The sequence below is a fragment of the Crocodylus porosus genome, unplaced genomic scaffold, assembly GCF_001723895.1.
Source record: "Crocodylus porosus isolate Cpor-Errol unplaced genomic scaffold, CroPor_comp1, whole genome shotgun sequence".
In the NCBI taxonomy this organism is placed as follows: domain Eukaryota; kingdom Metazoa; phylum Chordata; order Crocodylia; family Crocodylidae; genus Crocodylus; species Crocodylus porosus.
The window spans coordinates 2,635,169-2,649,247 of NW_017728949.1; the positions used below are offsets into that span (position 1 = coordinate 2,635,169).

The 14,079-nt window shown below is 42.8% G+C and overlaps 1 protein-coding gene across 1 annotated transcript in view; it reads left to right on the top strand.

Moving 5' to 3' along the window:
• WNT9B (Wnt family member 9B) overlaps positions 1–13,830 on the top strand; it is a 34,400-nt gene extending 20,570 nt beyond the window's left edge. Inside the window, exons 2-4 of the mRNA XM_019554559.1 lie at positions 2,265–2,521; positions 5,388–5,653; positions 6,650–13,830. Of these exons, the coding sequence (XP_019410104.1) occupies positions 2,265–2,521; positions 5,388–5,653; positions 6,650–7,126 (1,000 nt within the window). The 3' untranslated portion in view covers positions 7,127–13,830. The remainder of the gene's footprint in view (positions 1–2,264; positions 2,522–5,387; positions 5,654–6,649) is intronic.
• Positions 13,831–14,079: the final 249 nt, after the last annotated feature.

A 14,079-nucleotide genomic window follows, 5' to 3' on the forward strand; every position in this document is an offset into this window, starting at 1 on the left:
CATGGCATGGGGCAGTGCGGGGCATCAGGGATCTCCCTCCTGCCTGGTAGCACCTGCTGAGTTGGGGCTTTTTTTCAAACTGCCAGGAGCTGGGCTGGGCAGGGCAGCTATTGCTGGGCTGGGAGAGTGTGCAGGGGATGGGCCTGGGTGATTTGAACATTCGGCAGCAGTCGAATCTCATAATCAGATTCGGGGAGATCGAATTGGGACAGTGATTCAAATCACCGAATCAAACCACTGTCCCCCAAATTGGCTGAATCCGAAGCGAATACTAGATGCTTCACACGAGCCTAGTGAATGCTTACTCTCAGCACTGCCACTGGGAAAGAATATATTGGAGTGGTCCAGGAAGTGTACAAGACACGGATTTTCTGTTATACCTTTTATTAGATCAACTGTGTACCTGGGAAGGCAGCTGGGCAAGCTTTTGGGCATCAAGTGGCCTTCCTCAGGTCACTTGTCCAACAGCTCTTCCAACTATACAGTTGGTCCAAAAATAGGGAATCACAAAAATCCTTGCCCCTTGGAGTGGACAGACAGGAAATTTACCAATTTCCCAGCCTGGTTTAATGGTTAACTGGCATCTCTTTCTGGCTGGCTCTAAGTCATGAATGAGAAGGAACATTACATGCTTGGGTAGGGGAAATGATAGGATCTTTCCATGGAGTACAAGTTTCACACTAACTCTGCTGCCGGAGCTGCCTAGCAGCTTGCTAGGCTCCAGACACATTCCATGTGTCCCCACGGGTGAGTCACTGCCTAGCCCAGCAGTTGCTCTTGCAGCTGACACTACATCTGGAAGTCACCTGGAATGGGTCTAGTCTATGGAATCATGAAAGGATATTACAGAGGCCCTGTCCATAGTTGGAGGAGATGGGGCAGGAGGGAAGCAGTAACTGATTCTTCTGTTAGGGTCCTGCCCCACGGTCAAATTGAAGCTGGATAGAAACCAGCTCTCTAGTTGTTGCCCATTGTCAAGCACTAATTTTGTAACTGATCGGCTCTTAAGAGCTGTACAGACATTTTTATGGTGTGATAATTACTTTGTACATGTGGCCAGTCTAAATTTATTGCAGTTAACCAGTTAATTGCATAATGTATGTAATGTGTGGCAGGGGCCTTTGTCTACATAGACTGGATGCAAACTTACAGGGTGGGTAATAGCTCCCGGGGATTTTCTAAAGATAAATGAGGGGTGGAGTACTTCTTGTGGCTGACAGTTCAGGGAAAAAAACATTTCTTGTGAGATTTTCATTTATCTAGCTAGAATCTCTGGAGCACTTACTCTTGCTGCCCTTTGGGGCAGTTTCTGTGAGGCCCCGCAATTCTCCCTGGTATTCCCAGCTAAGAGCAGCCCTGACTAGAGCTATTTGAACACCTAATTTTCCCAATTCTAGAAAACTGGGTTGTGGATAGATTTCATTTTCAGTCAGTCTAAACACTTTGTTTCATTTAAACGTATTTTTTCTGTTAAGGTTTTTAAAAAAAAACTATTTTAAGAACCTTTACTTAAAATATGTTTGGAAACAAAACATTTTTTTGAAATGAAATATTCAAACATTTCAGTTTTTAAAAGTTAGGTAAATATTTCTACTTTTTCAGTTCTATTTCAGGTTTTTCCAAGTTGTTTCAGGTTGATTTGCTGGGGGTTTTTTGCTGAAAAAAAGTATTCCTTGAAAATTGTTGCCTGCTATAGTAGTCCTAACCCTGCTGTGTATAGTGTCTCCTCTGTCCTGTCAGTCACAGCTACTTACAGTGACACTGTAGAACTTAATGCATAGGTAGGTCTGAAGGAATGTGATTAACATGCCAGAGAGCAAGTACATTCTCATGAATCATGACATGTAGCAGCCTGCAGTATCATTGTGCATGAATTGGCCTGTTAAACTGTAGACAAATAAACATCTGCATGTGACTGTGAAAATACTGGGAATGCTAAAAAACTAAGACTTGAATCCCAAGCATAAGATTGTATAAACTGATCCCCTTTCAGGTCTAAGTGGAAAATTTGCAATCGGTGTTCCACAGCTGGTGACTGTAGGGGTGCTTAGAGTTATGCATCTTCTGTTTCCTCTGCAACTTTAGTCCTGGCCACCCTGCTTTGATTAGTGCTGGGGTGGGGTACGAAATCTAATGCATCAGTGGCTAGATATGCCACTGGCAGTCCTCAGAGTCAGAAAGTCCCCTAGCCAGTAGCTTTCTGAAGACCATCCTTTGGATCTTTTCTCCTTTGACTCTCCTCTGTCTCTTCTCTCCTCTGTCAGCCTTACTGGAAAGGAAGCTCTGACCCACTTCCCTTTGCTGGGCCCCTCAACAAACCCTGCCCAAGGAAAGGTGCATCTTAAGCAATGTGACTTGCTCAAGCTGTCCCGTAAACAGAAGAGGCTTTGCCGTCGGGAGCCTGGGCTGGCAGAGACCTTGCGAGATGCCATCCGGCTTGGCATCATGGAGTGCCAGTACCAGTTTCGCAATGAGCGCTGGAACTGCAGCTTGGAAGGACGGACCAGTCTCCTGAAGCGAGGTACAGACCAGTCCCTGGCATGTAGTAGAACATAATTTTCAGTGTAGTAGCTCCTGATTGAGCATTTGAGTTTAGTTTGCAGAACCTCTCTCTCCTGGGAAACTGGGGGAGGTGCTACCTGTTGCAATGTGAATACCTGATCCTTGGGAGAGGGACCAAGAACAGACTTTGTGCACAGGCAACCAAACAACTTTCTGGTAGCTGCTTGTGGCTGTTCCTGACTGAGTCTGGATTTGAACCAGCCACCTAGAAGTAAAAGATCCTTTAAATTAAGGCTTAAAACCATGAACCTTCACCTTAAGCAGGGAGGTTATGTAGTAGCATGTTCAGCACCTAACCCATTATCTAAGTACATAGTAAACAGACTCCCTGGAATGAAATGTGTTGAGTATACTGTGTTTGTAGCCCTACCACCTCAGGCAGTGATCTCTGATTTCAGGAGTGAAACAGATTGAAATCTGGGCGGCACTTCTATGAGAGAGAGCCAGCATCAGTTTGCTTTCTTGAGCTGGAGACTGAAGAAACTGCAAGCTTCTCCCCTGAGTTGGTATTACGAGGAGGGTGAAGAGTTGGGAGGTGATACTTATCTCACAATGCCTTTATGAGGCATTTTTGTAGAACTGCCTCCTCTTCTTGTGTTCACACATCAAATAGGATGCTGAAAATTCAGAAAAGTTCAGAGACCAGCTCTATAGGAATGATTGGAGAGCTCACGGATAAGGCAGGCTTTCCATACTAAAGGCACTCAAAAACTACTTAGTTTGCAAGACAGGCTTAAATAGTGACTCGATCAGTGTATGCACACCTAACGCATGAAGATTTCTGGAAGTAAGGGCTCCTTAATCTAGCAGATAAAGAAAGAAAGAGAACCAATGGCTGGAGGCTTAAAGCTGGACAGATTCAAGGTAGAAATAAAGTGACATTTTATAATGAGGGCACCTAACCACTTGGACAATTAACTTGGGATTGTGATGGGTTCTCTGTCATTTTGGGTCTTTTAAAATCAAAATCTGATGTTTTCAAAGACATGCTGAAGCTCAGGAGTGGCCAACCTACAGCACACATGCCACAGGCAGCCTGTGCGTGTGGTACATGGCAGATTGGGGAGGAAGTAGTTTGCAGACAGTATTGCTGTACTCAGAGACCCTGGCCTGGGCTCTGTAAGCCTCACCAGATGTCACAACCACCACTATAGGAGCCCAGAATCAAAAGATCATAAAGGTGGCTTATAGTCATACTAGCATGTTCACACACGTGCTTTGTATATGAACTGTGAAGATTGGCCTGTTTCTCTAAGATACAGAAGAGATTCTCCTTAACATACTGGATCAAGCTCTGTCCTGACACGTGTCCCCACATATCCTCCCTTCTTGACTGCCCAGTGAGTCAGCCTTAACAGGAAAGATGGAGGTGCTATTAATTCTGTTTAGCACATGGTCTACTGGTTAGGGCCCTTTGCTGGGAAGTAAGATATGTGGATACAATCCCCACCTGGGTGAGGGGGGCCTAGAGCCTGGGCCTCCCGCTTCCTGTGCTAGAATCTTAACCACCCAGCTGAAAAATGGAAACATATATTTTCCTAAGGAAGTGGGACCTATGCCAACAAATGTCCCAAAGTACCTCTTATATGGTTGACGTTACCATTCAGCAGCTAGATTTGATTCCATGACTGAAATAATTTACTGCTGTCCTGAATATATTACTCCAACACAGTGACTTTTTTAGGATATCAAAATGTGTTTGAGACCTATTTTACATAAAGCCATATTGATTGGTATGAAGTATAGCGCCAAACTTTAATTCTTCATTGACTGGTCTGTATCAGCCTTTCCATGATTTTTTCTGAGATCAATTCAAAATTCATTTTCCTGAAACTCAACAGTAGTTTTTTTCCCCCTAGTTTTTTTTTCAGAACTTCCCCTGTACCCCAGGATTTGTTAAGTATCAACATCAGTGGCTCAGATCTTCTTAGCCAATTTCCATTAAACTCTTTGGGCATGTCTACATGTACATTAAGGCACTTTTCCTAAAGTGCATTAAATTTAGTACCTCCAATGTGACATACTAAACAAATGCACATTAGGCTGTGTTAATGCACAGTAAGAATTGTACACTTTTTTAAGGTGATGCTTAATGCACAGTAGCGTATTTTACTGCGCATTAGCGTAATAGTGCTTTTTTATGTGGCGCTTTAATGAGCAGTAAAGTAGGCTACACTAAATAGGATTGTGGAGTACTATAACAGCTTATATGGTCATAGCCCTATATTAAACAATGCCAAAAACCTCCATTTGCCTCATAGAAAAAAAAAGAACAAATGAAACTTTTTCAAAGAACATTTTTTCCATTCCCTGAAAAATGTTGACTTCTTGTCACAGTCTGAGAAATCTTTAAATATCCCATAGAACAAATTCTGAATTGATTGTTCTTCAGCAAATTTGACTAAATAAGGTGTGTTCCTTGACTTTAACATGCCACTCATGCTTCAGTAATACCAGTTATATCAAATTTAACATTTCTGATTTCTCTTTTATATTGGTGGGTGGGTATTGGGTGATGCTCTTCTCTTTATATTTCTTAATATCGTTGGCACTTTATGTTCATCATAAAGTATGATATGTATGAGTTGTTTGTATATTTGTGCTATTTACCCTCTGGTACCCTCTCCTTCTGCTACTAGTTTAACACACTGATTAATCTGTCCACTAGTTTACCTACTACCAAGATGGAGGTAATACAAGTAATATACTCCCTTCTCCCCTTAGTGTTTCTTTTCATGCCTGGAGCTGGGGAAGTCAGCTATGCTGGTGAACACCAACACCTTTACCTTTACCATTCCAAGCCTCTCAATGTTTCTCTTATGCAGGTTTCAAGGAAACTGCCTTCCTCTATGCAGTGTCCTCTGCAGCTCTTACCCACTCCCTGGCCAGGGCATGCAGTGCTGGGCGCATGGAGCGCTGTACCTGTGATGACTCTCCGGACCTGGAGAACCGCAAGGCTTGGCAGTGGGGGGTGTGTGGGGACAATCTCAAATACAGCACCAAATTCCTCAAAAACTTCCTAGGTCAGAAGAAGATTGGCAAAGACCTGCGGGCCAAGGTAGACATCCACAACACCAACGTGGGAATCAAGGTGAGCTTGCCCAGAACAGAGCAGGGTCAGATGCAAGCATCTTGAATCATCCTCAGTCCCATCCTTGATGAGAGTGGATTGTTCATTGCCCTTTACTGCATAGACAGGACTGCTTAGTATGTGTCATAGGCCCTATACCACTGACAACTAGTAGAAGATTCTCCTTTAGCTCTGGTGGCAGGAGTTTGCATTTTCAAAGGAGACAAGTTGTGTTCTATACTACTACTTCTGTCATATCCTGAGTGGCCATATTGTGCCATGTGACTGTTTCAGTCCATCCGTAGTCCCATGCAATGACTATGTACCATTAGGGTCCTTCTGACTTTTGAGTATAGCAAGGCATGCTAGTGCATAGCTAGAAATGGGATGCTTGGCTTCTACCATAGCTTTGTTGATAACTTACTGGGTGACACTATGCAAATCACCTTAGAGTTCTGGGTCAGTAGAAACCATCAGATTGTTAGGTCAGATTAAATGCATATTTCAGGCCATTGAATTCCTCCTAGTTATCCCTTTGCTTGGTTGAAGACATCTAGTTGTGATTAGAAGACCTTAAGGTAGAGAGAGTCCACCATTTCTGAAGTAGTTTGTTACAACAGTTATTCTGTTGTAACAAACAGCCTTTGCTATTTACAATTTGTGTCTAAAATGGATTTGGGTGGTTCTTCTGCCTTTCGCTCCTAGACTGAAGAGTTCTTTAGCCCCTACCATTTTCTTCCCATAGATATATTTGGCCACTGCAATCAAATTACATCACAATCTTCTCTTAGAGCTCAATCTATTTGTATTTTTAAAGTTTGTCAATGTAAGGCATTTTCTCAAGATCTCTAGCCACTTTAGTACTTTCCTTTTTTATGTACCTTTGTTTCCCTACATGTAAAATGTGAAAAATGACACTGAAGCACTTTGAGATACGCTGTAGGTGGAGTCTGCAGTGTTACATACACTGACCCCTGGTCCCAGCAGTTGGTAACTAGAGTTTCTCTTCCTCCTCAGGCTGTGAAAAATGGTCTCAAAACCACATGCAAGTGTCATGGTGTCTCAGGTTCCTGTGCTGTGCGAACCTGCTGGAAGCAGCTTTCCCCATTCCATGAGACTGGCAAGCTACTCAAGCTTCGCTATGATGATGCTGTCAAGGTCTTTAGTGCCACCAATGATGCTGTGGGGCACTCTGAACTCGTGGGGCCACAGAAACATGGCCACTCCTCCAAAAATCCTACTTCTCCACGCCCGACTGACTTGGTGTATGTGGAGGACTCGCCTAGCTTCTGTCGGCCCAGCAAGTACTCACTGGGCACTGCTGGAAGGACATGCTCTCGGGAGGCCAACTGTGACAGCATGTGCTGTGGACGTGGCTACAATACTCAGAGTCGGATGGTCACCTTCTCTTGCCACTGCCAGGTGCAGTGGTGCTGCTATGTGGAGTGTCAACAGTGTATGCAGGAAGAAGTTGTTTATAGCTGCAAGCAATAATGTCGGGTGTTTTCAGGTATACAAATGAAAGGCAATAATGAGTCAGAGGCAGGCACAGCTTCCTGCAAGGCACTTGGTATTAGCTCCTGCTCTCTCCATGCTGAGAATCCCTTACACATGGTGTACTGGATAGCTCCATCTATGAGGGATGCAATATCAGAAGGTGTGTCAGGTAGAGATGAGGAAGAAAGGCAGAGAGGCTGGGGAGAAATGAGTTGTAAGACTTCAGGGATACTGAAGCAATAAGGGTCTCTTTTTAAATTAAACCTTGTTCTCCATGGGAGCTGCATGAATACCGCTCTCTACATTTTGTATATAAACGCATTAGGGAGGCTAACCATAAAAGCTGAGGGGCCTTGGAACTGAAAAGTAGCAAGGAAGAAAGGCAGTAAATGGACCAGGTAGTGGACGCAGATATAATAGGAACATCAAGGTTGCTGAACAGAGACAAAATGACTCTGGCAAAAGAAGGGGTTTTTTAATATGCTACTTCCTGGGAACCAGCTGGGTTCTCTCTGCTCTGGATTCTAGACATGCGCTGATGAGTTCCCTCATCTGGGTCTCACAGACAAACTCTGAGTTATAGTCAGCTAATTATTTCTAAGTTGGTCTGCACATTTTAGTAATGAACGTGGATGTGCATGCACACCCGCTGTAGCAGTAAACTAAAAGGTTCAAGATGGAAATGACTACCAGGCAATCTCTGCCTTTGAGTGACGATATGAAATATGAAGCATCATGTACTAGTATGCCCAATGTCTTCTGCACCTCTGCAGGAGCAAACACTGGAGCAGGGCTGTTCTCTGCCTTTCATGCTGTGTCCTGCTGTGGACGCTGATCTGAATATCTCTTATCTCCTAAATAGCTAGCCATGGCCATATACTCCAAACTGGTACTACCTAGGTGCATGGTACTTTCTTCAACATGCACTTTACCCTTTGGCAGGTCAGGTGCAACACTGCAGAGCTTAAACAAAGACACTGGGCACATCCTACAAGATCGTAGCCTCTTCCATTGACTTGATCTGGGGGGAAAAGGACACTTGTCAGTATTTCAGTGGTGCAGTTTAAACCTGCTAGTACTTCTAAGCTCTTGCAGGAAGCCTCTTCCACAAGTGGAGCTGGGTAAGTGGCTCAGTTAGCATTTGTTTCTTTAAAAGGTACAAAAGAAAAGGCAGTTTTTGTTGCTAGATCAATGCCTTTATACTTGTGGTATCACAGCATATAACAGAGACTGCTTTGCAAATTCAGTAGCTATTATGTTTGTCCAAGGCATTCACAAATAAATGACTCCAGCCACAAGTGTGAGAGTGCTGCCAGACTGGCAGGCACAGAATATATTGTAAATATAAAGTAAAACTCTATATGCATCAGCATTAGCAGATTTAACAGAAGGTAATGTAAAATTCATGCATACAGATTCAATGCATTCACATATCTCACAATAGCTATCTAGCAAGAGCCAGAAGACTTCTCTGCTCCCAGCTAGATGCTCAGGGTTGCTGATTTTTTGGTTAAACCCACTTACCCAGTGCTGTGCTCACAGGCATGACTGCTTGCTGGCAGATACTGAAGGAAGTCATTTGGGAGAAGTATGGGTGCTGCTGACTGTTGTCTAGCCCTCTGAATGAATGGGGGAACAGTGAGGAGCCAGACTCTCATTTGAGGCTGTCACAGCTTTTTCCAAAGAGTGCTTAAGCTTTGTGACATGATGGAAGATGGAAATGCTTCAACCTGGGGTAAAACATGAGGCGTAAAATGAGCTCACTGGAATTTACCGTAAGCTGCCAAATGCAAGAAAACCCTTATCTCTTTCTCCTACACCTGCACCATGTATGGGTGACAGTATTAGAGATATTTCCCTCTCGCAAATCTTCATTGTGGGGTATGAGCCTGGCTTATGGACTAAAAGCTGAACTGGACCCTGGGATCTGAACTGGGCAGTGTTTGTGGGCAGCTGAATTCTCTTGAAAAGCCGGTGAGGCCATGAGTGTAATCCCAAGCCTTGAATAGAACCTGAGCCTGAACTAATCTGGATCCTAACAAGGGGGTAGAATATTCACCCAAACACTAGTTCCCTTTCAGCTCACTGGCTTTGAGATTGTAAATTCAGCACATACTCTGTTTGTTTGGACTGGGTCCTGCTTTTAAAAAAAGTTGAAGTCAGCTGGCTCAAAGCGGATCTTGGTCTTTATTAATTGATAGTTGGAGTTCACTGTGATTCTTCTGGCAAACTACAGTTCTCATAATGGATTTATCCCTTTCATCCCATAATCTGGCTCATGATGATTTGAAGTGTAAATGCTATCAAAGTGCTTATGCCAGACATGTTAGAGCCAATCAGGGATAATTGGTCTTAATTTTTTTACCACCCTAAATACCTCAGGAATTAGTAATGAGTAGACCATTAATTGTATGTTAGTGTTGATCCTTTAGGAGTTTAAGGCTTCCCACAAATCTGAGTACCAAGCAGTGGGTAAAAACTAGAAAGCAATAGTAGCTGCTTACCATGAAGGGTTAAAATTGCCTGTAACGGATATACTGCTCTGCCTCGTGCCATGGTACCAATCTGCCCCTGCACTGATGGCATGTACAGGCCTGAGTACCTGTCATCAATATGGCATTTCCATATGCTTCGATGGGGGCAACATGGCACTGCAGCTTTGAAAGCTCTTACGCATTTATCGTAAGTAGTGTGATCTCTGGATCCTGCTGCAGGCAGTCAGTTTGTTTCATAATTGCGAAATCTTTCTTATGCAATTCTTTTGTGGAAAACAAAACCAGGAGGAGGAAATGATGTCACAATGTCCTGAGGCCTTGCGGAAGGTGCATGAACTGAGCAATCAGGAGCTTTAGTCCTGGCTCTGCCACTGACTGCTGCTCTAATGCTTCTGTTCACTTCACAACTCATCCTGCAAACCAAAGTCTTAGGCTGTTGCAGGCAAGTATCATTCACTTGCTTGATGGATCAGATAGCAGAATTTGTATATGGTCTCTGCAGAACAATAAGGTTCTAGTAACAAAGTCAAGTCCTTGCTTTGCCAAAAAAATCTTTTCAGAAGAAAAATTGCTTCTGTTACTCCCTGCTGACACAGTGTGGCTCAGTGTCATGCTGGAGTAGCTGGCCCCAAGAGAAGTTATGGCTTTGATTTTTCAGTGTGAAGTGGGCTGGTGCCTCAGCTCACATGGGGAGATACACTTGTGTTCAATCCTGTCAGAGAAGTGAAACAGGATGGGTGTGATGTGTGGCTGTGCTATCACAATCTCTTCCCAGAGTCAGAAATGCACCTGAGGATCCTGATGCTTAGCATCTCTTGCTTTCTCACAGATACTGGTGGACCCCACAGATAAAGCATATACTGTCTCTGTGTGCTTGATCCATGTGCAGCAGACCAACTTGCTGTTCTACCTTTCCAGTTCCCTGTAGCTGAGGGAATTGATAAGACAGAAAGGGTCAGAAGACAGCCTGGTAGCTCATCTAGTCTGAGCTCCTCTTCAAAATACAAAATACTTAAAATATCTAGTGATGAAGAATCAACAAGCTTTCTACATAATTGGTTCCAGTGCTTAATAATTCTCATAGCTCAAAAATCCTTCCTAATAGCTAACCTTACTGCAGTTTACTACTTACCTCCTTACTACTTACCCTCTGTTTTTTGCACAGAGAACAATTGAGCACCATCCTCTTGACAGCATTCTTCTTTGCATAGGCCTCCTGGTGCCTCCTGATCCAGGCGGGAGTGGGGAAGGCACCATGGGCTGAGCACCGACCGGGAGGGGATCCCCCAGCACCCGATTAGAAGTGCCAGCAGCAAACCCAGAAGTGCTGCTGGTGCTTCTTTTGGCACCCCCACATTCTCGGGGGGGCACAGGCCATCACCCCCCATTCCCCAGCCAGTGGCAGCCAATCTTAGACAGGGCACGTGACCCCTCTATGCGTTGGGTCTTCCTTTTTGTGTTTGAAGAGTGTTATCAAATTCACCTATAGTCTCAAATAATCCCAATTCTTCCAACCTTTCCTTGTATGCTATGTTTTCTAGACCTCTGATACTTTTGTTGCTGTTCTCTGGACTCTTTCCAGTTTGTCCACAATTGTCTTGAACTGTGGTGCCAAAGCTAGACACTGTTTACTGGATGAGGCCTTGAGAGTACCAAATGGAAAGATGGATTCAGATTGTTTGTCTTGGAGGCAACACACCTGTTAATATATCCCATTATCCTATTAGATTTTTTTTTTGAAGTATTCTTTTGTTGATATATATTCAGCTTATGATCTCCTGTAATCCATTGATCTTTTTCTGCCTAGCCAGTCATTACACTAGTTTGTATTAGTGCATTTAATTGTTCCTTCCTAAGTGTAGTAGCTTGTCCATATCCTTAAGTAACTTCATCCTGTCTATTTTAGAACATTTTCCCAATTGATCAGAGTCCTAACCCTGTCTTCTAAAGTGCCTGCCAACATATACAACTGACATCATCCACTGTTTAATTAAGTGTACACTTGATACACTCAATTCCATTCTCTAAATCATTAATGAAGATACTGAATAGTACTAGGACCAGGATAGACCCCTGGGAAATCCTTCTTGACACAGTCTTCAGTTTGACATTGATCCATTGATGGCTAGTCAGTGAGTTTGATTGTCCAAGCATTTATGCACTGACCTTCACAGTAGTTTCTTTAAAACTGTATTCCCTTAGCTTGCTTATGAGATACCATGAAAACCTGTGTCAAAAGCCCTACTAAATCAAGGCATTTTATATCCACTGTTTCCCCTGCTATCAGTAATGACATTCATCTTGTCACAGAAGAAAATTTGGTTGAATAGACATGATTTGCTCTTGACACATCTATGTTGACTGTTACTTATTATCTAGGTGCTTGCAAATTAATTGATAATATAATCCAGGATCTTTCCACATTTTACAGTTAGACTGACAGGTCTGTAATTCTCAATCTTCTGGAACCTCACCTGGCCTCCATGAGGTCTCAGAGCTAATAGTCAATGACTTTTCAGTTGCTTAGGCCAATTCTAAGTACCCTAGGTTGAATGTAATCAAATCCTACTGATTTTAACATCTAGTCTTTTCTAATAATCCTAATTTTACTTCCCCTATTCTCGGCTGAATTACCTAGGTCTTGTTATTTGGCAGTAGATCTTTCTTGTGAAGACTGATGTAAAGGAGGCATTAAGTGTTTCTTCTCCACTTTGTCCGTTATTGGAAGATGAGGTGGGGAGGGGAGGGCACAAGTGATACAGCTAGCCTACTCTAATAGGCTGGCCCTTCTAAGCATCCAGAGATAAAGTAAGCATGTGCTGCAAGAATTTTTTTTCTCCAATTTGGAAAGTCCCAGATAAATGGAGCAGTACCCCCAGGCTGGAAACATGCCTGGTTTTGTTTGAGGCAGTGAAAAAATATGTATACTTCCAACTGGAATCTTCATTCTGCCTTAAACTGTGATGTAACCTCACACTGTTCCACTCCACAAGTGGAAGATTTTCAGAGGTAAGTTAGGTGGTTTGTGTAAGGTAGATTTTAGAAAAAATGACAAAAAGCTTGTAAAAGGATTCCTTAAGCAGAAAGGTGGGTACAGCCATGTAAGGATATGATCAGACTACTAGAGCTGACAGTTCTGGCACTTATTTTCATGAGCTTTACACAGCTGCGCTTTGACCTCAGCAGAAGCCATGCACACTTAAAAACATATTTTGAATTTGGTTACTCCAATATAAATGTAAAGTTGTTGGGGGGGGGTTTAAATGAGATGAATTATTTTGGATTTACTCTGCTTTGGAGAACAGAATTTGTCTCAAAGAAAAATAAGCCATCCTGGATAACCAGGGGTCTCTGAGGAAACAAGTAATGAAAGAGATGCTTTTATTTGCAAGGAATTGAGAAAAGAACTGTGTTCTTTTTGGACTTATCTCATCAGATATAAACCTTCAAGTTGTAAGTGTCACTCCTGCTCAGTTAGCACTGGAGGACAGCTGTGGCTGCTGGCTCAATACATGGAAGGTAGGGATTCAGGATTTTAGATGTGTTTTCTGAGTGGTACCCAAAGTCTCTGGTAGCTGATGGGAATTGCACAGTATCATATATGCAGTCAAACCTCCCTCCTACCACTATCCTTGTTGGGCCTGTGCTCAACTCCAGTTTCATTACTGTCACATGGAATGTTTGACAAGCTCCTCTGTCCTTAATATGACAATGCAACTTGCCTGGAAAAAATGAGGTTGTGGAGGATATTGTTTGTATTGCTATAGTATCAGGGAGTCCCTAGTCTTGGACAAAGACCCATCTCAACTAGATGCCATACAAACATGTAACAAAGATGGTCCCTTCCCCAAAATAAATAAATGAACTGATCCTTCCTCATTCTAAATTCACTGCACTGCTGGTTTGGTGCTCTCTAGTGTCTTACACTGTGTCATCCAATCATGGTATGCTTGGCAGAGAGAAAAATCTGTGTTTAAACACTGACCTGTCTTTCTTTGGTGCTGTCTGCTCTTCAGATCCCTTTCTCAAGCAAAGTGGAGTGAAGTTAAGAATCAGTTTAATCTTGCAGTTTGTTATTTGGTTGAGATTAGGTAAGACTATATATCCAAATATCTTTGACAAAAAAATGGCCAAGTGGTTTATTTAATCTCTGATTTGCTTCCAAACCTGATGAAGCCCTTTGGGGGAGAGATGGGCTTCTAGTTTTAAAAAAAAGCACAAAAAAACCAGCTGGGCACTTTCAGCTTTGGCCAGCAGCCTCTGCCAGTGGCTGTTTGTCTGGAAACCAGAAAACACAAACAAATTAGGAAAATTGATAATAAATGACTCTATAAAAGTTTTCAATAATTAATGGATACTGAGGTATAGAAATACTGATCCAGCAACAGAGATGGATAAATGCTACAATTTTGCAACTGTGGTCTGATACTTATTATGGATAAAAGGAAATTAAAA